General features: G+C 54.0%; 2 protein-coding genes across 2 annotated transcripts in view; both read right to left on the bottom strand.

The window, feature by feature from the left end:
- The window catches only part of ATP2B2 (ATPase plasma membrane Ca2+ transporting 2), a 406022-nt gene that overhangs the window by 48806 nt on the left and 329926 nt on the right, over positions 1 to 27290 (bottom strand).
- On the bottom strand, positions 73 to 27290 carry LOC306650433 (plasma membrane calcium-transporting ATPase 2-like; the record flags this gene model as incomplete). Its single annotated transcript, XM_079122466.1, has 8 exons — positions 73 to 287; positions 2901 to 3059; positions 3913 to 3954; positions 11950 to 12074; positions 23910 to 24035; positions 24993 to 25250; positions 26653 to 26674; positions 27198 to 27290. 8 exons carry the CDS (start codon positions 27288 to 27290, stop codon positions 279 to 281), a joined length of 834 nt encoding a protein of 277 aa, XP_078978592.1. The 3' UTR covers positions 73 to 278.

Here is a 27290-nt window from a genome sequence, read left to right as displayed (position 1 = left end):
ACCCCTGGGCCCCCCGCAGGCTCCCCAGAGCTGGGAGGCATCAGCTGACTGGTCCTGCTCTCCCCATCTCACCTTCACTGAGTAGGCCAGCGAGATGGTGACAGCCAGAGGGAGACCCTCGGGCACAGCGACCACCAGCACCGTCACACCAATGATGAAGAACTTGACAAAGTACTGCACGTAGACGGGTGTGCACTCGGGTAGCCACGGCTTCTTGTTGACCACAAAGGTGTCCACGGTGAAGTAGAGCACCAGGATGATCACCGTGATGGCCGACATCACCAGGCCTGCAACAGGGGGGGGGACACCTGCTCAGAAGGTTCCGGGCAGGGTGCAAGGGATCCTGGGAAATGAGGTGTGGACTAAACCCTTGGCTGAAAGGGCCCTAGGGTCTAGCAGACTCCAGATCGCCTCCCAGCTCTGCTACTTCCTTGCTCTATAGGAAGTCCTTGGTCCTCAGCGAGCCTCAGTCTTTCCCTCTGTACAACGGGGATGCGGACTTCCTTCATGCAAAGTGCCTAGCACAGTGCCCACCTGACACTTAGCAGGTGCTTCAGAAATGTGTGACAAGGACTGGGTGGGCACCTGAAGAACCATCTGCATAGAGTTTTCACAGAAGAGGGAGGTGAAGTTGGAATCACTTATTTCCTTCCTTATTTGATAAATACCTCGTGCCTAGGCTAGGAACTAGGGGCACAGCGGCTACAGACTTCCTCCTCTTGGGAACCTGATGTTCTAGGGGGACAGGCAGATAAGAAACAGACAACACAGCAGCAAGATGATTTCTGACGCGGATTGATGCTACAAAGGAAAACACCAGGCTGATGTGGTAGAAGGTGACGTGAAGTGGCAGGGGCAGTTCAGTTGCTTTATCCAGGATGGCCAGGGAAGGCTTCCTGGAGGAGGTGACCTTTGGGCAGACATAGGAACAACAGGGGGGAGCATCCATGTGGTGACTTGGGAGAAGAACATTCCAGGTACAAGAAACAACAGGTGGGTATTTTTTTGGAAGAGGAACCTGGGGCTCAGGCAGGGAAGTGTCTTGCCCGTGGTCACAGAAGCCAGGAGACACTAGCAGCAGGGATGTAGTTGACGACCTCCCTAGATCCTATGGGGTCCCTCTCGCCGATTCGGCATGCCCGTCTCCCACCCGTGGCGGGTGCTGCAGAGACTGCTTACATCTGTGGCCTCTGCAGAGGGAGGTGGCACTGGGGCGATGGGAGTCCCTTTGTGGTGGGACTGTACCCTAAATCTGATACCCAAAGCCCAGCCCCTGCTGTAAGGTGGACAGGCCCTGCCGTGTGGCTCATTGTCCTGCGGAATCAAGCGGAGGCCAGGAGTGCTCCAGAAATCTCGGGGCAGCTGGCTTCCTCCCCTTACTCCTTGCAGGCTCCACCTGAGAACAATGTCTCCTCCATAAACCCCTCACCACCCATCTCAGAGCCGCCTGCACAAAGTTCAACCCATTGTCTTTGTAGTCCCCTCTCCTACCCAGTGCCATGTTCCCATGGAGTCTTGTGCTGTGACAGCAACGGTGGGGACAGAGGAAATCCCTGGGCCCGTCCTTCCCCACCCCCACCTCCAGCTGCGGCGCCTCAGAGCCCGGCTCTATCCCTGTCTGACAGTCACAGGGGCGGGAAGCCAAGCTCCCAGCAGCTGGGAGATGTCACCAGGCCCCCGAGTTTAAATATAGACAGCCAAGCCTATGATTTGCCTCCTTCCCCTGCAGTGGTGTCTATAATTAGAGCCAGGGAGACAGCCACGGAGGAGAGAGCAGCCAGGTGGGGAGGCCTTGGCATTGGCTGTATCCTGAACCAGGAGGGGAAGCCAAGGCTGTCTGGAGGGTCAGGGCTCACCTTGCAGCTGGGCTCAGCTTCCTGGGCCAGGCAGCCATCACCAGCCACCGTATGTAGTCACTACCTCAGCAGGGAAGCCCCACTTGTTCAGTTGGAGCACAGACAATGGGCTTCTCCCTGGACTCCTGGTCTGCCCTCAGTCTCTAATCTTTCCTCCGCACTGCAGCTGGTGTGGTCATTACAAAGCGCAAATCCATCCCTGCACGCCCTGGCTCAAACCTCTTCCATGGCTCCCACTGTCCCCAGGATAAAGTCAGAGCTGCGTAGAACTCCAGGCCCTGCAGAATCTGCTCCCTCTTTAGTCACCGCATGCGCCAGGTGCTAAGTACTTTGTACGCCTAATTCTCTTTAATCCTCACGGCAACCTGTCATGTAGGGAAGACCGGTATTCTCGTTTTATAGGTGAGAAGACAGGCTCAGAGCGAGCTGAAGATCCTTCACTCACTTCTCACAGTCATAGATTAGAATGTAGGCAGTCAGCCCTGAGTCCAGGCTTTTACCTTCCCTGTTCTGCCTCGCTAAGTGCTGAGTGCCTACTGTATACAGGACTCAGATTGGTTACTATGGGCAGGCTTCAAGGACCATCTCTCTCTTATTTATTCATTTATTTACTTACTTATTTGTACAGGGAATTGAACCCAGGAGTGTTAACCACTGAGCCACATCCCAAGTCCTTTTTATTTTTTATTTATTTATTTAATTTAATTTTTTTTTTTTTTTTGCAATGCTAGGGATTTGAACCCAGGGCCTTATGCTTGCGAGGCAAGCACTCTACCAACTGAGCTATATCCCCAGCCCCCTTTTTATTTTTTATTTAGAGACAGATTCTCACCAAGTTGCTTAGGGCCTTGCTAAGTTGCTGAGGCTGGCTTTGAACATGCAATCCTCCTGCCCCAGCCTCCTGAGCTGCTGGGATGACAGGTGTGTACCACCCTGCCCAGCAGGACCATCTCTTTCAAGGTGGCTGAGGCCAGCCTGGGGCAGGCTCTGCCTGGGGTCTCACTGGACGCTTCCGTCCCTCACCCCCCACAGCTGCACACTCACCTGCCTTGCCGATCTGCACCGCCAGTTTGGTGAGCTTGCCCTGCAGCACAGACTTCTCCTTCTTGTGCATGTTGGCCTTCTTCTTGTCGTCCGCGTCGCCCCCCTCGGCACTCTTGAGGGGCTGCATCTCCATGGCGGCTGCCCCGTCCTGCTGTTTGGCTGCAGGGGGCAGAGCACGCACACGCACATGCACACGCACACAGACACACAGACATGCACGCAGGTCAGCCTGCAGGGTGGGGATGCTGGCACCCACCCTGCCTGCCCCGGGGAGGTGTCGGCTGCCCCGACTGGGCCTCTCCATGGTCGGCACGGAAGCCCAGGATGGGGACCTGACTCTCCTGGCTGGAGTCTCTGGTTCCCAGGGGATCTCACTGCCTCAGAAAGCAGAGACTGGCAAGGCCCTACCCTGCCTTCCCAGCAGGAGTGGACTGGGGTCCCCCTGGGACCTGAACAAACCCATAGACTCTACCCCCAAAGGACACTTGGTCAAACAGGAAAGAAAGTCTTGGGCTTTCCCAGCATGCTGCTGGGGCCATGCTATTAGGATATTAAGGATCCAGCGGATAGGAGGGTCAAAAAATAAAAATAAAAAATAAAAAAGAGACTTAAAAAGGTGAAAGAGGGTGAACCTGGTCATAGGTGCCTAGTCCCCATCCCAGTCAGTATGGCCTCTTCAGCACAGGAGTGAATGGAGGCCTGGTGGCCCTTTTGAAGAGAGATTGGGCCAGTGCTTAATCGACCCTACCCTTTGACCTCTAAGGATCTCAGAGAAACAGTTTTGAGTCTGCAGCTGAATGGGCTGTGGAGCTCAAGGGCCGGGGAGACACTGGCCCAGGAGTGCCCTCTCTTCTCCCCAGGGACACCTCTTTATTTGACCTGGCACCATGCGTAAGTATCACAGCTATACCCCCAAAGACGCCAGGTCTGGTCGTTAGCCTCCGCCCTGGTGCTGTTCTGGTATGGGTGGGGAGGGGCTGCGTGGACCACAGAGGCCGGGGCAGAGGTTTACCTTTGCTCTGGCTGGAGTCCACATTGCCATCTTGCATTTTACCTACACGACAAAGAATTTTAACAGACAACAGAGAACAGACAGCACAGGTTGATCAGCACAGAGACACAACAGGCCATGGACATTCATGTCACAGATGGAGGAAGGGCAGAGCTGTTCAGGGTGATGAGTAGGCCTGCAGAACCAGGGCAAGCTGGCCGCCATGCCAGCCACGGGGGCTGTCAGTCCGAGCGACTCTGGATTCTCCTGGGGGGCCCAGGAGAGAGGGTTTCTGTTGCAATCATCTTGGCCCTGAGCGTTTTATAGATTCAAGGACCATATTTGAGAATAAAGGGGACAGAGTCTGCTGGCAGGAAGCAGAACTCCAGACCCTGCTAGTGAGGCTTTTATAACTTTTTGATTGTTGTATTTTGTGGGCTTGGAGGAGGCAAAGGAGAAATTGTTTGGCTACAACCTTTTCGCTTTCTTGTAAAAGAAAATGTGCAAACACAATGGAGAAAGAGAGAAAGAGAAGGGGGCAGAGGGAGAGGGAGGGGGAGAGAGAAGGGGAGAGGTTGATTCTAGAATGAGTGGAGTTTGGATGATGTACTGAGGTCTGTGTCCCTTTGTTTCTGGCTCCAGGAGGACAAGTCTACTCTTTCCTCATCTTTCTGAAGGGCTGAGAAGCCACTGCATGGATGACACCCTGCCCGTGTTCCTGACAGCCACCAGGGCAAAGAGTGAGCACGAGGTCCCCAGCAGGGGTCTTTGAGGGGCCCTTCACATGTCTGAGGGAAGCCACTGACCCCTGGTTAAGGGGACTTCATTCTGCAGCTTGGGCCACAGTAGGCAGGCTAAGTAGTGTCAGTGGGTTCCCCTGGGCACTTCCTTCCATGCCAGGGCCTAATGCTGCCTAGTTCAGGGGAAAGGATGACTATGGAGACCCCTGCCCACTTTGCAGGGCTGCCTGGAAGGCCCTCCTCAGCCCTGGCACTGGTGGCTGCTGCCTCTCACCTGAACCCCCCTGTCCCCTGGCCTGTGCTGCCCATCTGGAGCTGTTCCTCTGGACCTTGCCACTGTGGGAGGGGCCTGAGGAGGTCGGCCATCCTTGGACATTTGCTGCCAAGTGCACCAGGTATCAGGCTCATGTGGGCTCCATGATTTCATGTGGTCCTGTCCACGCCCACCCCTATGAGGGGTACTCTGCTAATATACCCATTTATAGATGAGAAACGGAGGCTCAGAGAGGGAGATGGCCCAGTGATGTCTCTGCAGGAAGGCGGACAGCTGGCCCCAAGTGTGTGTGTGTCTCCACTCTCTGCTCTTTTCTTGAAGACCCTCTGAGCCCAGGGGGAAGGGCATCAAGGTGGTGCTGCTGGGACAGAGTTCCTGAGGGTCCCTGTTTTGGTACCAACTAGTGGTGTGGCTTTCACATCTCCTAACCTCAGCTTCCACCTTCACATTATAGGATCCCATGGTCATCTCCCCAAGTGCTCAAAAGTCACCTTCAGCTGGGCACAGTGGAGTATGCCTGTTAATCCCAGCGACTTAGGAGGCTGGGCCAGGAGGCCGAGGCAAGTTCAAGGCTAACCTGGGCAACTAAGGGGGCCCTACGCACCTCAGTGAAACTCCTCCATAAAAAGGTAAAAGGGTTGGGGAAGTGGCTCAGTGGTAAAGCGCCTCTGGGTTCAGTCCCCAGCACGTATATGTAAAAACGTCACCCTCATGATGACCACTTACGTGGTTCAGCCTTCTGCCATTTAAGAGGGTTTTGGCAAGCGTCCTCTTGTCAGTCCCCGAGAGGTAGGGCAGGAGGGACTGTCAACACTCATTTTACAGATGAGGAAACTGAGGCCAAGGTGTTCAGAGGGAGCCTGCATTTAGGTACAACCTCAGAATCACCCTGTAGCCTCATGATTAGCTCGTTGCCATTACTGTACCCAGTTTTCAGGTGACACACAGGAGCGTTACCCTGCCCATCACGTTCTGTTCCAGTGTCCGTGCTGGGCTGTTCTCGCCACCCCTCATGCTCTATTGTCAAAGTCTTCCTACTGGATTTATAAAACAACAACCAGAGAGAAAACTTTTCAGAGCAAACGGGAACGAACAACAATTATTTTCACTTCTTAAAATAATTTTACTAACTAGGCTAAGGGGCACCAGAGGACTCGGCTTCAATAGTCTCTTTTAGAAGGCTCAAAGGGACCTTTATTTGCATTGCATATTATCAGATGTGCTAGCCGGTGTGCGCCCATTACACCCAGCTAGCAATTTCCTCTTTTATTGCCACAATGATCATGTGACTAGAAAAATAATCGCCAATGCATATGTTGGAGGGAGGGAGCTATGTTGTGGGAGTGCTTTGGTGCAGATGGCCTGGTTTCTCAGAAGCAAGGGACTTATTTGGGACTCCTTTTGCCTGCCTGGCTCTGCACTGCAGTGGGACAATCAGCTCTGGCCCCATGTGGGACCAGAAGGGTGGGCTGTATTTCAGGGAAGCTGGGATGTGGGGCGGGATCTGAGAGAGGGGCCAGGGAGGGGTCTCTGAGGCCCTTCTCCTTCAGATGTGGCTGTTTCCAAGGAGTCCATTCTCTTTGAGCATCAGGAGGGATATAGGTGAGAGGAGCACAGATTTAGAGGAGAGAGACCACTAGGTAGGAGACCTGGGAAATGTCACTTCTCTTCCCTGTGCCTCCTCTGTGAAATGGGCTCATATCAACTAAGGTGATGCTCATGGGAAGCACCTGCATGAATGTCAGGAGAGCTGATGGCGATTCATTATGACTCCTGATTATAATGATTTAAGTGGTGTATTACATAGCCAGATGTGGACAAGCGTAAAAAAAAAAATAATAAAGCATTAAGGGCAATCCCGTCTCCAGGATGCATGGAACACACCTGCCTTTGAGATGTGGCACTTGGGGAAGTAGAGTGGGGAATGTTGATATCCAAGTGTTTTTTTTTTTTTTTTTTTTTTTTTTTTTTCCCTCAACATCTGAGTCATCAAGATTTGGCTCAGAGGAAGGAGATGAAATTACGGTTAATTCTCTCGCTTATCAAGGCTCGCAATCTTTCCTGGTGCTCTTTCCTAGAGTATGGAAGGTTGCTAAGATTCAGATTCTCCTTGTGTTGGTCTGAGATTCTGCATTTCTAATAAGCTCAAAGGCGATGCCCAGACTTTGGGTCCTCCGGGCACAGGGCATTTTCCCAAAATATATTTATGGGGCATACTAGTCCCCCACGATTCAGCCAGGAAGGGTCCTGCTGTTAAATCAGCCTGGAAACCCTTTATGAGTCTACAGCCTCGCTACCCACCAGCAGTCCCGCAGTGAGGAAGAAATGCACAGATCAGTGGTTCTCAAATGTCTTTGACCACAGGATCCTTCTCTTAGGGGAAAAGACCTCTCCTTGTAGGTTCACTCCGTCAGGAGATCCTGGTTCAGGAGGAGGATCTTGGATTAGGAGGAGGAGCACATGCTTTGGAGCCAGCCAGGTCTGGGTTCTGGGTTGAAGTCCCAGTTCTGCTACTTTCTAGCCCTGTGTTCTTGGGCTAGTGTCTTGGGTCTCCTTGAACCTCAGTCTCCTCATCTTTAAATTAGGGACAATAAAGCCTGTGTCATGGCTATTAAATAAGATGGAAATCCTGCAACAGCACCTGGAATATAATAGATGATTAAGAAATGGAAGTTCCTTATTTCTCCTGCAGTTTTTTCCTCTAGATGCTGGGGGTTGGGGACTACAATTTGGAAGTGAAATTGACCTTTTTTTTTTCTTTCTGGAACTGGTCGGCCTGGATGGGGTCTGTATGCTCATCACCTGGGGACAAGGGGTACCAACACCTGCTTCTTTCTTGCCCATCTCTGTTCTGTCACTTCTCAGCCAGCCCTTCTTGACGTGTGACACCCCCACATCCGAAGCTGTTCTCCTTTCTCATCCTGGGCCTGAAATAGGACCCACATCCAAATTAGCACACTGCTTGCAGAAACGCCTTATCTAGCCCCTGACATTTCCTAGGAGCTTCCATCATTGGTCACTTGGAAGGCAGAGGTCTGGAGCAGAGGTAGGGGACAGCGACAAGTCTCCATGCTTTGCAGGAGCAGAGAGGAGTGAAGGACAGTGGGTGAGGACACCTGTGGCCCAGGGCCTGGTGTGCAGTGACACTGAGAAGAGATATTTCTGTTCCTTCCTGGGCTTCTCGGGGGCAACGTTTCATGACTGAGCCACAATGGCTCTCAGCGATCCAAGGAGCAGCCTGGTGGATTATCATGTCTGCTAACTTAGAGTCAGGGGCAGCATCTGAGTCAACAGAAGCCTCATCTGTCCTGAAGAGAACTGAATCTTCTGGAGGCAAGTGCACGGAATTCCTCCCTGGCCGTGCATAAGGAGGACATGACGCAGACCCCAGCTACATGGAGCACCCCCGCCCCCATCCACCACCCCGGGGGCAGTAAGAATGCAGAGTCCCACAGATGCCCCAGCACAGGCAACAGCAAGAAACACCAGTCCACATCCGAGGGACAGAACTAGGCCCGAGCCCAAGCAAACCCCCTGCCCATTAGCTCATGAAGAGAAGAGGAAGAAAACTCTACCAGGGGCTCAGCCATGCTCTGGGGTGGACCGAGGAGCTGAGCCCTGGCCCGGGTCCCCCTGCTTCCAGGAACTTTAGCGGAGGCTGGGAGCCTTTGCTGGGGACCCGGATGCCGGCTTCAGCTCAGGTCCTGGCCCCAGGCCATCTTCCCAAAGCCAGGGCAGAAATGCGCTTAGGGGAGGGCCACGCCAGGTGGGACACTGCTTCCCGGGAGCCAAATCTGAAGCCAAAGTCATATGTCCCGCTTGGGCTCCCCTGGGAGTCCAGGGCCCAACAGAAGCCAGCACCTTTGGGTAGCTACAGGCAGGTGTGGAATCGGTTTCCCAGCTGTGGCTCTGCTCTTAAGCGCCTGCCCCATGTGAGAGGGTGACTGTCCCAGTGCGAGATCCCATGCACATCCGAAATCTGTGCAGTCCAGAACAGGGAGAGAAAGCCCAGAGTTGGGAGTGGAAGAGAGAGAGGCCCATCCAACCCAGACCGAGACTGGCCATTGCCATCGGAGACGTACCATTGACTAGGCTGGCCCTCGCACTATCTGCAGCGTTTGAAGCTGCCACACCGTCTGCTGCTGCAGGGGGAGGGTTGGGAGGGATGGAAAATGCAGTGTGTCACAATGGAGAAAAGCAACAAGGATAAAGACATGAACCCACTGGCGGGAAAACCATGTGACTCTATCTTAAAAAACAGACAAACAAACAAACAAACAAAACAAAACAAACAAGTCACCATTGGAAATTAAGAAACTCAAATTTGGGGTGGGGGTGAAATGTTGCCACAGGAGCATGTGGGGAGCAGCTCAGGCATGAAGGGTCTTGAAATAAAACATGGAGGATGAGCAGGGTGGCTGGGAGGATGGTGTCCTTCTGTGGTGAGGTCTAGACAATGTGGGCCCCACAGGTCAGGTGGGCCCCAGGTTGGATGAGGGGGTCTGGCTGCCCATCAGGACCAGGGGGCCCCATGACTGGGAGTCAGTTCAAGTTGTTCAGTGAGGGGTGCAGCATGTGTACCAGCCATGCAGAAGGGGTAGTCACTATGACGGCCATCACTGTGGCCTGGTGGGACAGCAGTCAGGTGGTGGTGACAGCTGTTAGGATCCGCCTTCTCTCAGGGAACCTCTCACCACTATCTCTTCCTTCCCTAACCAGCATCCTAAAGATTGCTCTGATGGTCTTATGTTTAAAAGGTGGCATCAAGCATGTCACATTTCGCATACAAGAAAAGGCACTAGTGAAGCTTACTTAATTTAGAAATTAAGAATGATTGAGATGGACAAAATTCAGCTCTGCTGCTCTTTCTTGGGGGACTGGGGTTCTGTCGGGGGGAGGGTGGAGGATGAGACCCTGTTGGGTAAGAGACGCTGGTGGGTGAGGCAGATGTGCTGTGTGGTGGGGGGATGGGAAGCCAGGTGGGACTCTGGGGTGTGAGTGGGGGTGTCAGGATCTTGGGTGCTGTGAGATGTCACATGCTAGTGTGCAGGGCTGAGGGGGCTGGGCAGAGGGGGCGGTACCATATGGCCTGGCCAACAGAGCGAAGTACTCTAAGGCAAGAGGTGGAGTGGGGTGCTGGTGTGTCCTACTGGGCTGGCATCACACGAGGGCACAGAGGGGCATCTGCAGGGACAAAGCCTGCAGCAGGTACAGGGCCATTGCTCACTGGGTGCTGGTGGTCTAGGGGCAGGCCTTGGTAGCCAAAGGCTGCAGCTATTTCTAAAAGCCCCATCTACTCTAAGGGGTGGTCTTACTGTACCTGGTAGCTGAAGGCCCATCCCCCTTCTTCACACCTGTGTGATGATTTTTGAGACATGTTAATGATGGAGAAGCACACGTGGCCTCATCTGCACACTCACATGCACATACACATGCGCAAACACACGCACACCCAGGTCATCCTGAAATGGGAAAATGCAGTTGGCAGGCTCTAAGCCTTGTCTCCAGTTGAGATGATGGGATGGGGGGATGGAGGAAGCTCAGCTCCAGCTGAGTTGCTCATGGTGGCCTGAGATGCTAGACCACCTCCCAGGCTTCCTGTGCCATGTCCTCTTTGCATCCCACCTCTTCTCCCTCCATGAAGCTGGGTGTTTCAATATTTCATCTCATTGGTACATGCTCAGAGAGGGAGACCTTGGCTACACTTTTGGGTCCACTGAGACCTGCCTTCCTTAGTGGCTTTTCAGAAACACAGGTCTGACTTGTGGGAGCTCCCAGGTGTTCCTGCCCCTGAGTTGAGGCCAAGGAGGTGTGTACAGGGCCACAGCATCCTGCCCAGCTCCCTGCATCCTGTGCCAGGCCTGGCCACCCCTGCTGAGATTCTCCCCTTGGTACGTGGACACTGTCCTGATGCCCTCTGGATGTTCCTATTAGGACTCCTCCATTTCAACCTCTGCACCCCCTTGCTCTCTCCAGCCTCTTGACTTCCCAGATAACAGCTCAGATCCACTGTTCCCACTTGTGGGGGTAGGTGCAGAGTCATAATCTCATAATTTTAGGGGGGATCCACTGAAAATGGGTTTTGCCTGCAGGAACAAGTAGCCTTAAATCCTGCCCAGGCTCTGTGCCTGGGTGGCCCCTGAGAGCTGGAGATAGCAGAGTTGCCCCTGATATCCAGGCAGGGACCATCTGCCCTCTTATCTCTCTTCTTCCAGGCTCCAAAAGTTCTGGGTGTTGGGGATCATTCCTTGGAGCTTAGGGAAGAAGGTAAAAGACTGAGAATATGAAAGGGAGGCTGATGCTGAGACTGATTATGGGGTCAGATAAGGAGGAAGTTGTGCTGGAGCCAGAAGCCTGACTTCTGGATTTGGACCTGGCCTGGCAGGATTGGGGTTTCTCATGAGAGCATCCCTCTCTGTCCTGAGAAGCATTTCATCACAGGTCACATCCATTTCACTGATAGGAGTCTAATGAGTAAGGATTCTATATTTTAAGGGGGAGGAAGAATCAGAACTGGGGCAAGGTGGCAGCTTGAGGGGAATCAGAGAGGTGGCTAGAGCAGTATATTTGCAGCCATGCTTTTGTCCACCTTCCCAGAATATTCTCTGCCCAGTTTGGGACAAATCTATGCTGGGTAGCTTTTCAGCTCCACCTAGAGGGGTTTGACAATGGTGGCAGGAATAAGAGTCAACAAGAATTTCTACTCCATATCAAGGTGACAAGACCTGTTCATGCTGGCTGTTTCTACTGCTTGAGACAGAAGACTCAATCACTGCTCAGCATCCTTGGCCTGGCCACAAGGGAAAGGAGGGGCCTCTGTGACATGACTGGACAAGACGGAGACTGGGACAAGACCCTAGAGATGAGACAGACAGAGCCCACCTGGCCCCAGCAAGGCCTTGAAGATGGAGGCATCTGTCGGTACAGGGCGTGGACATAGAAGGCACTAAGGAACTATTTTGCTGACTGAACAAATTAAACGAAAACAACAAAAAATGTGGCCTTAAAAGCTCCTCTCCTGGTCTGCAAGGGGGTCGTGCTTACCTTTTTTGTCTTTCTCTCTTCCTCTTCACCACCAGCCCCTAGCAGGGTAAAGATGATGCCAGTCTGAGAGTTCACACCTACAGCAGTCACCACCATTCGTCCTGAGCCCGCCATCACATGGGTCCCTGGGGAAAGGGACAAAAGCCAAGTTATCATTACATGCCCCAAAACTCCCTCCCCAAAGGAGTAGAGAGGACAAGGTTTCAGTCAGTTCCAAGCTCCTTGCTAGTAAGATTCAAGGATACCACCTATGGTTAAGGTTCACACTTATATGTGCAGTGGGCCCTTAAGATGATTTCAACTCAGGATAGTGCCAGGATGGGCCTGGGGCTGAAGCAGTTCCTCAGTCCTCAGTTCTCAGGCCCCCAATCATCTTCAGGCTCACCACATACTACCCTGGTCTTGGAAGGTCCCACTTTCTTCCTTTGTCTCTCCTTTCCCCCTTCCTTTCCCTCCCTTAGAGCTCAAGTGGTGATGGGGATACTCTTTCTTTTCCTTATTGATAGTATTTGGAGCTAAACCACATCCTGCTTAATTCTGTGATTAGTATAGAAGAGCTAATTGAAGATTGGACACTGCTCAAAATGGGGTCCACCTTCCCTCCTTATTTGTGGAAAGAATTCAGAGGTCTTTGGGTTTGGATGAGAAACAAATATGCCTTTGTTTTCACAAACCTCTGGCTGCCATTTAGCGTTTCTTCCCACACAAATGTAGGAATGCTGTGGGTGCCCAGGACAACATCACACACATTACAAAAGTTCTCAGGTTTTTTTTTTTTGTAGGTATCATTTCATAGCAATTGCAGATTTTAAAACTTTGGTGGTTGTTAAGCATCCTGACAAATCTTGTTTCAGTGTGTTAATCAGGAAGTGCATACATTTCATACTCTCATTTTATACTTCTTTATTTCAGCATAATTGGTTGTATACCAAGGTGTTTTATGCTATGCACTGCAAAACTTGATTCAGAGCAGAGGTGGCACTTAACAATACCACACCTCCTCAGGGGCCATGCTGCAAGAAAGATTAGGACCCTCTCCCAGATTCCAGATTTCTCAAACTGGGTTCCAAAAAGGCACTAGAATTCTTTCAAGGATCTGGAGGGCCAGCTGTAATGGATGAAGCATCTCTTTTTCTTCATAAGTTTCATTTTACTACTTTTTCTCTCTCTAGTTTTCACATATGAGAAAACATGTGACCTTTGACGTACTGAGGTCTGACTTATTTTGCTTCACATATAACCTCCAGTTCCATATTTTTTATCTGCAATGACATGTTCATTCTCCCTTATGGCTGAATAAAATTCATGGAGTATATATACCACATTTTCTTTCATCCTGCCCATCTGTTAGTGGACACCTAGGATAGTTCCATAACTTGGCTACTGTGAATTGTGCTGCCACAGACATGTCAAAAATATGCATGTATTACTATAGCAAGCTGATACTCTGTCTATACAACAGAAGAGTATTATTCAGCCTTCAAGAGGAAGACAATTCTGACATGTGCTGTAACATGGATGAACTTTGAGGACATTGTGCTACATGAACTCAGCCAGTTGCAAATGGACTATAAATACCATGTGGTTTCACTCATGTGAGGTCCCCTGAAATAATCAAATTCATAGAGACAGGAAGTAGGACGGGGGTTACCAGACGGCTGGGGAAGAGGAGCAGGGAGTTCATGTTTAAATGGGGCAGAGTTTTAGTTGGGAAGATGAAAAGTTCTGGAGATGGATGGTGTGTGATAGCTGCATGAGTGTGAATATGTTTAATGCCCCTGAGTTGGATGGCTGGGTCCAGCCCGGGAAGCTGACAGATCTGCATAAGTGAATTTTTGCTCTCCAGACACCCATTTTTCCCCCTGACTTTAAATTTTACCACTCTGGGTAGACACCTTTCTACAATGCAGCTTGCCCTTCCTTTTAAATGGAGAAGTAAGATCCTTGTCCCAGCCTATTGCTGTGTCTCAGGCCACGCTGTGCACACAGTATACCACATGGGACTTCCCCTGCCCAGGGTGAGGCTTTGGGGACCTCTATACTGATGCCCAACCCTCCAGGACTTGCTTCTTGAACTCGAATCTGCTTTTTAAAGCTTGCCCTTCAACACTGGGTGCCCCTTCTCCATGTTTCCAGTTGCAACTTGTCTCTAACACCCTTTTCGTTGCTTGGGCTTTGAAACCTAGGTCAGCAAGTTCATTAGAATCGTATCTAAAATACGAGTCGATGTATTCTGGGTCAGGGCCCAAGGCATTTTCCTTATGCAAGAAACTACTCTCTCTTTTCAAAGAGTTCACCTGCCTCATCCCTTTCCTGCCAGGATCTGTGTGATATCTTGAGGTAGTGTGTGTGCGTGTGTGTGATGCATGTGTGTGTGCATGTGTACACATGTGCACATGCATGCCTGTACATGAGTGAATGTGTGCCACACTAGCATCTGGTCATGTGAATTTTAGGACCTCAAAGTGCTCTGCAGGAAGGTGGAGAGACTCTCCAGTGAGCTCCCTGAAGACAAGCGAATGTCAGCCTGTCCAGGCACAGATGTGGGAAGCACATCACCAAGGCTCACAGAGTGGGCCCAGTTCACTGTCACGGAACCCAGATTCTCAGACGGGAAAATTCCCCAGACAGGAATCTCATGTAGGGAACGGGGTGGGCATAACCCAGGAATGAGTTCAGATACCGACTCTGGGCTGAGCAAGCTGGCCCGGCGACTTCCCGTCTCAGGTTGATTCAGGAGCGGCCCAGTCCCCACAAGGCCCCGTATCAGGACCTCGGTTATTGTAACAACTTCTGACAAGACGCTTTCTGTGACGGCTTGTGCGGGGCTGGGTCATTGCCTACCACCATTCAACCAGCGAGGTAACTGACGTCACGTGGGGGGTGAGGAGGGTCACTGGTGACTTCAAAAGACAGAAAGGATCACGTGTGGTTGCATTTACAGAGTGGAGATGGCAGTAACAGCAACTCAGCTAGTTCCTAAAACACACCTACTGCGTGGCAGGCACGGTGCTGCCCAACACGAGCAATGCTACCTCATAGAGCTCACACTGGCCCTCAATTTACGCAGGAGGAAACTGTAGATGGGAGGGGAGAGGTGATTGTCCAGGGCCACCCCCACCACTGGCAAGGGGCAGAGCCAGAGCCAGGAACTGAAGTCTCTGCCTCTCGTCAGGGTCACACGCCACTCTGTCCAGGAGACAAGTCCCCAGGATCTGAGTATTCGACGCATGAGTAAAGAAAGGGGGCTGAGAAATGAAGGTGCTGGTCCTCTGGCTTGGGTGGTGACAGGGCGGCTGCTCTTCACCTCCCCAGCACGGATGACAGCAAGAGACGCAGGGGCCAGTTTCCACCCACGATAATCAGACCTCAGATCGCCTTCTAATCTAATCACTCCCATCTCAGCAGGCAACTGGCAGCTCTGCATCTGTATCCGGAGGCAGGAGGAGGGAGGAGGAAGCCAGAGGCTGGCTTGGGGTGAAGGAACCGTACACCAGATGGGGCAGGGGAACTGGAGGCCTCCACCTTCCCCTCTGGTCCCCTCCTGTGTCCCCGTAGACCCCCCCGGATGCCACTCTGATGAGTGTCCCCCAGCTCAGGTACCCTGCTGAGGGTTTGGGTAGCTCCCTGGGATCCGAATCCCTCAGTCAGCACCCGGGGATCAGGCCCCAGCCTTCTGCTGGTCCTTTACCGCTGACTCCTGCTGGGTGGCCTTTTCCCTCCGAGCCTGCACAGCTCCCAGGCCTTTGTGTCCAGGCCCCTGCCTCCACTCACCTCCTCCTCAAGGCTCAGGATGAATGTCCCTTCCCTTAGCTGGCCCTCCTGACCCTCACGAGAAGACTTCATCTCCCTCCTCTGAACTGGCTCTGCAGTCTTCCTGGGGGTGCTCCCAGGCCTGGCTCCCCAGGGAGCCCCTGGCTGGCAGGGCCTGTGCGCGCCTCCCTGGGGTGCCACTGCAGCCCTCTCCCCCGGGACCTCCTTTTTCGGTATCTCCCCTGGTGGGCATGTACTGCACTTAAAATGGAGAGTACACGCCACCCCCGCCCCCCAACATCAACTTTATGGTCTTACAAAGGCCACATTGGTCCCAGCTTTGCCCCCCGCTTCCCACGCCTCCCTGGGCACTACCCTTGTCCTCCAGCAAGGCCCAGAGCACAGGCAGCCCAGCTCTGCGAGTCCCTTGCAGAGAGTGATGCTTAAAACCATGGCTCTAAAGGTGGGACAACAGGTCTGGAGTTCAAGGTCAGCTGACTGCCTCACTCAGAGGAAGAACTGCGGGCTCTCTGTGCAGGGGCAGAGGCGAGAGCCCTTTGGGTATGGGGGCCCCTGCAGTGGGACCTCACTGTGCATGGTCCCTGAACACTGCCCTGCAGCTCCTGCCTCTTCTTGCTCCCCAGGGAGCCCCCCAGAGCACATAAGCATCAGGGTGTGGGCAGAGGGCCCTGGGCTGGAGAACTAGTCTGCTGTCTGATTCTGATTTGCTGTGGGGCCTTAGGTCAGCCCCTCTCCTCTCTGGGCCTCAGTTTTGCCCTGTGAAGTGGGGAGGGTCCTGGCTGAGGTCACCACATCTCAGCAATGGGCGTTCTGGGCCATTCCAGGCAAAGGTGGGAGGGGCTGGTGCCACAGCAGTGGGTCATGTGGCAGACACTCAGGGCTCACGAAGGGAGCGGGGCTGAGCGGAGTTGGAAGCTTGGTGTTCCATAGAGGGCCGCTGAAAGCATTTGGGGGGAGAGGGAGGGGGAAGACAGGAATATCAACTCCCCACGTGCCACAGACAATCCGGGCGCCTTTTGTCTGTGAGGTCGCGTGAGGCCAGAGCCGGGATGGTCAGCCCGAGGGTGAGGTGGGGGGAGCTGGGTCAGCCAGCCACGCAGGGGCTGGCTCCCATCCAGCAGTGAGAAAAAGGGAGCCCAGGGCTGGGGAAACCTGGGGCCACTGCCCAAGGGACTGTCAGTTCTGCCTGCCCCTCATCTTGGTCCCCTTGTGGGTTTTTGAAAAATTGTGCTGGGGTTGGACCAGGGCCTCACAGGCCACACCCAGCCCCTCCCCTCAGCGGCAGCGGAGGACGAGGCCAGGACCCTTCCCCAGAACATGCTCAGAGCCCATCTCAGACTCAGGCCCACCCTGAACAGCAGAAGCCGGTTCCCCCAGGCTGGCCCACATGTTGGTCATCTTGAGGTCAAAGCCTCGTGGTTTAGAAAGCAGGGCACAGTGCACCCTCAGGACAAAGTTAGAGGGGCTTTGCTTTTCTCAATGGGTCTTCTGGGCCCAGAGAGGGCAAATGACCGATGGAGGTTGCACAGAGGGTATGCAGAAGTCAGGCCGGGAACCCAGGGCTCCTTGACCCCTTGGTTTGACCTCCTAGGTCTATTTCTGCCCAAGGAGAAGGGAGAGGCAGCCATATCTCCTGAGGGCCTCCTTGGGTGAAGAGAGCTTGTGAGGAAGGCAGGGCCAGCTTGAGGGCTTAGGATTCACCTCCTGGCACAAGCACCAAGCAGAGCCAAGAGGATTCCCTGCCAAGACACTCTTCTCCCACCCCGCTGTCATTGACACAGTAATAACAGAGGTTCACAGAGCGCTAGACAGCTGGCAACATGTCCCCGTCACAACAGCCCTATGAGGTAGGTTTTGGTGCAAATGCAAGCCAACGCCCTCTGCCCACCTGTGGCCTCTCTGGCTCAGAGAGGCTGAGTGACAGCCCAGAGTCACACAGCAGTAAGTGGTGGAGCCGGGACTTGAACCCGTGCTCTATCCACTACCCCCCGCTGCCTCTCATGGAGAAGAGGCAGGGTAGTGTAATGGAGAGTGCGTGGGTTGAGCGGCAGACGGGCTTTCTGCTGTCACGGTGCCGTCTTATGCTCCCTGAGGTGGTGGCCATGGTGGCAGGTCTGGCTCTCTGCTTGGCCTGACCTTCAACTTGGTGGGGTGGGCAGTAGGCATGGGATGTGGACAGAGACCCCAGAGGGTTTACTGATGTCCTGTGCAACCTTGTGCTGTGACCACTCTTTGTGGGGGGGATGATGGAGGATGGTGGGGGTCCTGTTGGAGCCAGGCCCTGCTGCCTGTGGAGGACACTCCTCTACCCTGGCCTCCTGACTCCAGCCCCTTCCTCTGACGTATCGACGTGGTCTACTGTCTCCCAGGGGAAGCTGGTGCAGGTGCTTCCAAAAGGTCGCGTTGCTGGATAACTGTCCATGCAGACCTTGGAGGTGAGCTTGGGCTGGGGAAGATCATGGGGCTGGGGGACTGAGGGTCTGAGTTTATCTCCAGCTCTGCCTCCGTCCTCTGTGTGGCCTGACACTTCTTCCCTGGGCTTCAGTTTCTTCAGCTTCAAATTGGGACAAGACCAGGGTTCTCTAGGGAATTTATGAATCCCCTGAAATGCTGCAAAAATCACAAGTCTGGACATCTCTTTCTTGTAAGAGGGATCGTTGCTTTGGGGGACTCTCACAGGGACTCATTGTTGACAAAAGTTTAAAAACAAAAATGCTGATTTTCCATGAAAAACAAAGCAAAGGTGAGGGGCTGTTTCATGTTAAGGGAGGTTGAGAGAGAGACAGGAGACATTCCAAAGTCCATCCTGCAGGCCTGCTAGGTGTACTTCTGTAATCTCAATGATTCAGGAGGCTGAGGCAGGAGGATCGTAAGCTTGAGGCCAGCCTCAATAACTTAGCAGGGCCTTGAGCAATTTGGTGAGAACCTGTCTCAAAAAGGAAAACCATGAAGGCCTGGGAATATGGCTCAGTGGTAAAGCACCCCTGGGTTAAATCTCTGGTACCAAAAAAACAAAAACAAAACCAAAGAACAAGTCCTGGAGGTCCTGCCTCCCATACGCCATGCCAGCCTGGGACAGGGACAATCAGTGGAATGTGACTACGGATGGCTCACTAGGGAATCATCTCATATCAATGTCAAGTTTCTTGATATGATGGCTGTGGGCACGGTCACCCACGGGAGTACGGTGGTTCTTGGCGATCCCCCTGCAGGGCCGAGGGAGAAGGGCCACACACCTTCCGGAAGGGAGAGACTGAAGGGGAGCCAATCACTTGGACCACACCCAGTTCTCCTGGACCATTCTTGCCACGTTTCTGTAAGTTTGAAATGATCTTAAAATACAAAGCTGAAAAAAACAGACCCAGGTCAGGGTGTGCTCTCCAGGGACCATCTGCTGCTTGACCACATGGACTTTGGAAAAAAATAGAATTTCGTCGATTCTTAGACACTGGGGGACAGTCCCTGCGCATCTGGATTTCTGGTTCTTGCAAAGCGAGCTCTGTGGCCACCCAGGGTGGTACCAGGAGCAGCTGTGTCTTCCTGGGTTTTCCCACAGACGTGTGGGTCTGCCATTCCTGAGCCTTCCTCCTCGGGCCAGCCTGCAGACGCGTGGGACACGGGCTTGCTTAAGATTGTCCGTCGTGGGGGACGGCGCGTGGCTGTCTGGAGCCTTCCCGCTCCATGCAGCACCCCAGGTCTCTGGCATTTGACAAGGACAGTCACCTCCATGCATGCTTGGGGTTCCCATAATGCCCCTGCAGGGTAGGCCATGGGGGCCAGGGGGGCGGACATTGCACAGACACGGACGTGGAGGCTCAGGAAAGTGAAGGGTCACAGACCAAGTGTGGCTGGGACAACTGACTAGAACCAGAGAGTAAGGCAAACCAATGTGTCCGATGTCACTAGGGGGTTCCTGAGCCACCACGAGGACCCTGTGAGCACCCTAGACTGGTCCTGCTGTTTCTCGGGGGTTCAGCAAGGCCTCTGTGCATAGGTAAGGGGCTGATGGCTGTCTGGTCATTCACAAAAATTAGCATCCATATGGCTGTTTTGCAGAGGGCTGGGGCGGGGTCAGGGCCTGGGGAAGACAGCAACCAGGAAGACCCCCTGGTGGAACCTGGAAACGGGAGGAGCTGGAGGTGGAGCAGAGGGGGCCGCTCAGAGGCGGGAAAGGGAGAGAGGGTGATGGGTGCTTCGGAAGACTCCACACGACCTCTCCCACTGGGGTTACGAGCCCATTTTAGACATGAGGAAATGGAGCCCAGAGAGGGTAAGAAGATGGGCTGGAGTCTCCAGTGAAGGAAGGCAGATCTGGGATAGGACCCAGGACCGTTTTACCCCAAAGTCCGGGCTCCCTTCACCGAGGGTTGAAAGGGCAGAGCCCTCTCAGGTTAAATAGCTCTGTGCCAGTGTGATGCTAGGGACTCCTCGCCATCTTAACACTAGTGACATCCCAGCAGCCTCACAGGTAAACTGAGGCTTAGAGAAGTGAAGCAACGTGCCCAAGCCACACAGCGGGTTCATCCCACAGGGCAGGAATGGTTAAGCTGGGCCTGGTTCTCAGTTTTTTCTCTAACTCCACACAGCTCCTCTGTCCTGGGAGTCCAGGGGTGAGGCTGGGCACAACCTCCTGGCAGGCTCGGGCTCAGAGCTCCTGGGGCTTGGACCTGTCTGGTAAGAGGACCGGTGCAGGAGCACCATGACCATGGCCAGGTCTGTCTGTCTGTGTATGGCCAAGGATGGAAAAAGGTCCTTAAAAGGGAGACTACTTAGATTTGGTCAGGTGACAGGACCACAGTGGATTTTGTTGTTTGTTTGGGATGGTTTGCACAGTGCAAAACACAGTCCACCTTACAAGGCTGTGCCCAAATGGGCCAAGCACAATGTGGAATGGCAAGAGCTAAAAGATGCACCCCAGGCAGAAAGGGGGTGATGCCAGGGGTCTGTGGTGGTCAGGGAAGTCTTTGTGGGGGAGGTGAGCAGATGGAGTTCTGTGAGCAAAAAGGAAGGCAGAAGAGCATCTGGGACGAGGGTCTGTCCTTTGAGGCAGGTCAGAGGGGACAATCAGTGGGCCTGCAGGGAGGTACAGGGTGAGGGCCTGGCGTGGTGAGCCTGTGCCTTCAGGGTTGGAAGGGGCAGTGCCCTCTCAGAGGCCACTGTAGCCCGCACAGCCCGCTCACAATCGGTGACTGGGAACTCACGGACAGCCTCTGTTGTCCCAGAATAATTCGGAATGTTCTAGAATCATTTTCTGTCCACTTACACTGCTTCCTATTGGGCCAACTACACCCCCTTCTGCATTTTCCTGGGAGCCTAGACTGAGCCGCACGCCTTTGACCCTCCTGGAAATTGGGTTTCTGATCGCCAGTGCTGTAGGGTCACTGTTTCCTTCCATCTGGTCCATCCTGCACCCTGGGGGGACTCTGGGGATCCTGGATTTTTTTCTTTTTTAGCCATCTTCCCTGTGCTCATGGGCTCTGGAGCTCGGTGGGCACAGTTTCCACGATGCGTCAGGACAGACCTCCGGACCAGGCTGCAGAAGGCTGCCAGGTCCCCAGCCAGTGTAAACCACAGAAGCTGCCAGCTGGTCAGCATCTCCCCACAAGGACGTCCCCGAGACCCTGGCGGGTATCTCCTGACATGCAGAGGCCAGAGCCCCTCCATCTACGTGGGCTTCCAGCAAACTGGACAGATCAAATCCAAAGCCTTAGTTCAACGTGGGCTCAGGGGACTCAAAGTGGTTTCCCGGAGCTCGGTGCTCACAAGCCACCTCCTCCTGCCGACACCAGCCTGAGAGTCACAGGATTCACTCGGATCCCTGCTGAGACCCAGAGTGTGCCCTGGGACAGGGACCCAGTCCCCGTCCTGGCCCACCCAGTGGGGAGGAGCCTGCAGGGTCTCCCAGGGCCTGTAGGCCTTGGCTCTCCTGTGGGATCCCTTGGCCTCTGGGGACTTCTGTCCCTTTGGAGATATCCAGAGCTCCTCCCCAGCTATGAGGCTCCTCCTAGACAGGGAGAAGGGACACAGAGATGGAGAGATGCTCCCCAAACCTCTCGGCCCCCCCCAAAAGCTCCTCACGGCTCCTCTTCTGCCTCCTGCCCTGGACAGCCTCCTGGCTTTCCCCTCTGCCTCCAGCAGCGTTATGTGTTGGGCTCTCTTCCCTTTGGCTCTCCCGCCTCTGCTCAGAGGCCCTGTGGCCCTGTGATTCACCTAGGCTGGCTGGCTGGCTTCCTGTCCGTCTCTGCCCATGTCTTTTCCAGGGTCTCTCTGCACCTGTGCTGACCTCTTTGGCTGGTTTGTGATGCTGTCGGTGATTCTGGACATTTACTCCCCCCAGACCTCAGTCAGCATCCTCCCCTCCCACTCCTTCTCCAAACTGTCTGGAATCTTCGCTGACATCCGCTCAGGCCCATGCCTCCCCTGGGCTCCCACAGAAGAGAGACTCACCCAGATGTTTCCCCCAGGGATGCCCACCTTGCCAACCACCTCATCCCAGAGGTCAGAGCCAGGGCCAAAGGGCTATGACCATCTCTTGAGCTCTCATGTGACCCTGTGTTTCAGGAAGGCACTTGGGACCTTCAGTGGTTGCTTGGTCTGACCCCAGGACCTTTGCACTTGCTGTTCCTTCTGTCATGGATGACATTTTCAGTGTTCTACTTTTACAAAGACAACCTTCTCAGAGAGTCTTTCCCTGAGCAGCTGAGGTTCTGACCCCCTTCCTCAGGGCCTCTTTCTCATTATAATGGTATGTCTTCATCTAATAAATCATTAGCTGAAATAAAGTCGCCTATTTGTTCCTTTATTGGCCATTTTTGTCACTAGACTCTCAACTTTAGCACAGAAGGGACCTTGTTTGTCAAATTAACCACTGGCACAGGGTAGATGCGTACTAGATGTTGGTTGGATACATTCTGGATGAATCAATGTCTCAGACTCAGTCTCACTCCTTTCTATCTGCCCCCCCCCCCCCCCCCGGCAGACCTGTGCGTCTTCCAGGATTCTGCACATTCCTTCGGACCTCTGGGTCTCTGCACATGCTGGTCTCTGCTGGGAGGGCCCTTTCTCCACAATGAGGCTCAGCGAGCTCCTACTCAACCTTCAAAACCCAGCTCAACACCACCTCCTCTGGGTGCTTGGCTCCCATCCTGACTTTCTCAGTTCTGCTGTGGAATAGCTAGGTGTAGGTCTGTTGCCCCAAGTCCATTCGGGCTGGGGCTCCCCAAGGCAGAAGCCAGGTCTGAATCATTGTCTGCGGGTATCCCTGTGCTCAGCCTGAGCCTGGTCCAGGGCAGGGGCTTGGGAGAGATGTTTATTGGGCACGGAGGACAATGAGGCCATTTGGTTTCCCTGCAGGAGTGTGTGTTACCTGGCCAGCGCCTCCTCCATGCCGGGTCTCCCCCACCCTTTTCTTGCCCCTAGGAGCCACAGTAACCTTTTAAAAATGCAAACGTGATCAGCCATCCCAGGGCATCCCCATCACACTCAGAATAATGAGACCCGATGGCTGGTCCTTCCACCTTCTCCATTTTGCTCACAATCCTCTAGCATGGCCCTGCCTCTGGGCCTCCAGCTTGCTGTTCCCTCTGCCTGGTGAGCCTTTTCCTGGTAGTCACGGGCCAGCTCCTCCTCACTCAGCTCAGCTCGCACGTGGCCTCTGTGAGAGAGGCTGTCCCTGACTCCCCCGCCCTCATCTGCGCGTCCTGTTGAGCTTCTTCACGCACCTGTCACTGCTGACATGTCCACCCGGCCTCTCCCTCCTCAGTTCACCACAGGCCCCTGAGGACCGGCCTTGTCTGCCTTACCCAACGCGGTAGCCTGGGGACCAGGCGCACGCTAAGCGTCCACAGAGATGGTCACCGAACTGATTCCTTCTCATGCCTGATGAGAAGCTTTGGTGTTCGACTTTGAGTAATCCAAGTCACTGGAAGGGACGTTCCACAGGATGAGGAGGCGCGGTTGACTTTCCGCGCGGTGCCAGCCCCGGGGTTCTGAGCACCGCCAAGGGCCCGGGTGGGGGTTCACTGTTTCCCGTGTAAAGGGACCGTGTTCTCAGTGAGGCCTGAGCTTCAGAGACCCCAGAGCCCAGGACCGAGGTCTCTGAGCTCCTTTGGCCTCATGTTAGGGACACTCAGGCAGTGCCCTCCGTGTCGGGGTGGGACCCAGCCGGCTGTGGGGCCCCAGCTCACCTGACAGCAGCATGGGGTCTTTGTCCACCGACTTGCGCACCTGGTCAGACTCGCCGGTCAGGGAGCTCTCATCGATCTTGAGGTCGTTGCCCTGGATGAAGAGGCCATCCGCAGGGAGGAGGTCACCTGGTGGAGGAAGGGCAGGGGAGTTGGCCAGCCGTCTCAGGTGACCAGAGAGGTAGGACATTTCCTTCAAGGTGTGATTGTGAGGGAAGGTTCTCTACTGAGAACCAGGTGCCTAGAATCCCCAGGGTGTCTGAACCAAAATGGCGCCCACCACAGGCCAAGGCACAGCTCAAGGTCTGGAGAGCAGAGGTTGGGCCCAGGGATCTGCAAACGCAGATGGGCAGGTACTTCACAAAATGCTCCTCTTGGTCTGGCTTAGATTGGGATCCCATGGGATCTCCATGATTCACCCTTTTCCAGTCTCAGTCATGCTTGGAGAGATTCTTTTGGAAGAGGCCAGTCTGACATGGGCAGGCTGAGGGGACCCCAACCAAGATGGCTTACTGGGGGAAATCAAGCCCTCTAGGGCTGAGTGAGGAGGGGTGCACCTATCTCTCTTCCCACCATGGTCTGCCTCTACTTACCCAGAACATATCTAGTCCAGACTCTCTTTGGTGGCTCCTGCCCACTCTCTTACTGGTAGTATTTAGGACCAGAATACTTCTTATCTGCTTCTGCTCCCTCTAACACCTCCACTAGCCCAGCACTTTCCACCCACAGCCAAATCAGGGATGGGAAGTAAATTTCATCTCATAAACCCATTCTGAGTAGAAGTGGTCCTTGGAATATTGTCTTGAGAGGCCTTCAGAGGCTGTCTTCATTCTCTGAGCTGTGATTGATTGGTAATGTCTGCTCTGGGTGGGAGTTTGGAAAGAAGTGATACATGTGCTAAGTATTTGCCATTTCTGATCTGAAGTCCAATCCCTTCTAGGATCTAAAGGACCTTGGAACACAGTCTGCCTTGGGATGTGATCAGAGACCCTTCCCTGGGTCAGCCTCACTCTGCATCTGCCTGTCCTGTCCCACCTCTGCCCAGACTCCAGCTTTAGAATGTGGATCTGTGACTGAGATGCTCACCATATTTGATCTGGGCGATGTCCCCAACCACAATCTCAGCCACAGGAATCTGGACCACCTGGCCAGCCCGGACCACGGTGAACTTCTGCTCCTGCTCAATGCGACTCTGCAGGCCCCGGAACTGTTTCTCTTTGCTCCAGTCATTGAAGGCTGTGACCAGGACCACGCAAATGACAGAGAGGAGGATGGCAGCCCCCTCGATCCAACCTGCTTCTGCCTCTCCTTCATCCTCTGCCCCACCCTGGGCCGTCGCACACCCTGCAGAGAGCAGAAGGAAGCAGGTTGATGGGGTCAGCAGGACAGGAGGGGCCTCCTGGTCTGGATTTAAAGTACAGCTCAAGTAACAAATATTAATAATAGAATGACAATAATCCATGTATTCAACTGGTGCCAAGCCCTGGACCAAGTGCCTCCTGTGGATCAAATCACAGAGGACTCTGCCCATTTCTCAGATCTGGAAGCCAAGGGTTCTTCCCAAGCTAGGAAGGGCAGGCAGGGAGCTAGGGTGTGACCCCAGGCTCCAGGGTCCATTGTCTCAGTTGCTCCAGTTTCCTGCCTCTGTTCGAGCTGTGAGATCCTGGAGACATGACTTCCCCTCTCCAAACCTCAGCTTCCCTCATCTGTAAAATGGGAAGCATATTCTTTATTTCAGGGGCCGATTACAAAGGTTGAAACTTAATGAAGGTTGAAATCTAGCACGGCCTGGCATGGAGAGGTCCCCTCTTCCACTTGCCTCCAACACGGGGCCTAATTCATGAGAACTTTGAAAAATTGAGGTTGGGACAGAATGAAGGCACCCCCATATTTGCCCCAAAAGGGTGGTTTTGTCCCTGTCCCCTTCTTTTTGTTCATTCAATAACTGTGAGACAGGTCCCCCAGAGAGCAGGGCCAGCGGGGTCACCAGGAGACAAGAACCACAGTCCTGGGCCTGCCCTCCAGTACCCTGGGTCACCCTGGGGGAGTCTTTGTCCTCCTTTGGATTCAGGAGTCTCATCTGCAAAACGGGGACCACTGAGACCACCTCCTGGGGCGCAGGGGGAGGAAGGTAGGAGCTCCTGGCCCGGGGACTCAGTACCTGGGGATTCTCAGCCCCTGTCGGATGAATGCAGGAGGGGGCCCATTCCACGGTGGGGACCCTGACTCAGGCTGCAGGTACCTGTTTGACCCGGTGACCCTGCATCCCACAGCCTGGCACCGCTGAACCTCCAGGCTGGACCCTCGGACTGCTTGAGGTCTGCCAGGCCATGTGGTGAAGAGAGAAAGAAAACACCAGGCGCTCCCAACCCAGGCCTCAGACTCGGGGCTCCAGTCCCTGCTGTGCCCAGGTACAGTCTCTCTCACCTCTGCTGGTCTGCACCCCCAGAGGATCCTGAAGGCAAGAGGTATTCCCCCACATATAGATGAAAGAAACTCGTGCCCAGAGGGTGAGCTGCCATAGCCAGAGGAGACTGGGCCCTTCTACCCACTGGGAGTTGGAGAGTGACAATCTCCAAGGACAGGGCCCCTGAGCAGTGTCCAACCATCCACCCCTGGGAAACTCCATGGGAGCTAGACAGGGGCTGGGGCAATGTGCAAGGCCTACAGAGGGTGTGCCAAACATTCATTTTTACCCTCACTGACTGAGAGAAGGAAAGTGGTTCAGAGAGGGACAGCAACTCACCAGGGTTCACATAGCAGCAGATCTGGGATTTGCAACCAGGGCCTGGAAATGTGACACCAGACCAGGTCTGCCTACTGCCTGTCTGTCACATGCTGGCCTCCCAAGGGAAGGTTATCCCAAACTCCTTGCTGACTGTTTAGAAGCTCAGTTTGGCTCCAAGGAAAAGGTAAGAGTAGATTCAAGAGACCCCAACAGAAGTTTCTGGAACACCAGCAGTTAGAAGCAATGTGACAAGAAGACCACATGGGAGTGTCTGCTCTTGGGGAGAGCTCTGGGGTTATGCTGGCAGGCCTGAGCTCATGAAGGTGAAGCATCATATTGTGGCTAGGCAACAGGTGCCGATGGAAGATTCCAGGTCTCAGGCTGCACCAGCTGCTTCCTGCAGGCTAGTGGATTATGTCACCATGCCAGGTTCTCAAAGCCCCTTGGGAGTTTCAGGCACTTCCAATAACTTTAAACTGCTCGACCAGACCAGCCTGGGGGTAGGGCCTGTCAGGCTGTGCTAACGAGCACTGACGCTAGGCCAGTTTGAGTCTGAGCTGTACCTCGGGGAGGCCTCCATGGGACACCCCACTGCCGGGAGCACACAGTGGGTGTGGCCTGAAGCTGCCGCTGCTCGTTTTGCGGCAGATGGGCAT

The sequence above is a fragment of the Sciurus vulgaris genome, assembly GCF_902686455.1.
Source record: "Sciurus vulgaris genome assembly, chromosome: 19".
NCBI lineage: Eukaryota > Metazoa > Chordata > Mammalia > Rodentia > Sciuridae > Sciurus > Sciurus vulgaris.
Note: the sequence above shows the minus strand (reverse complement) of the source record. Positions and strands in the feature narration are given on the sequence as shown.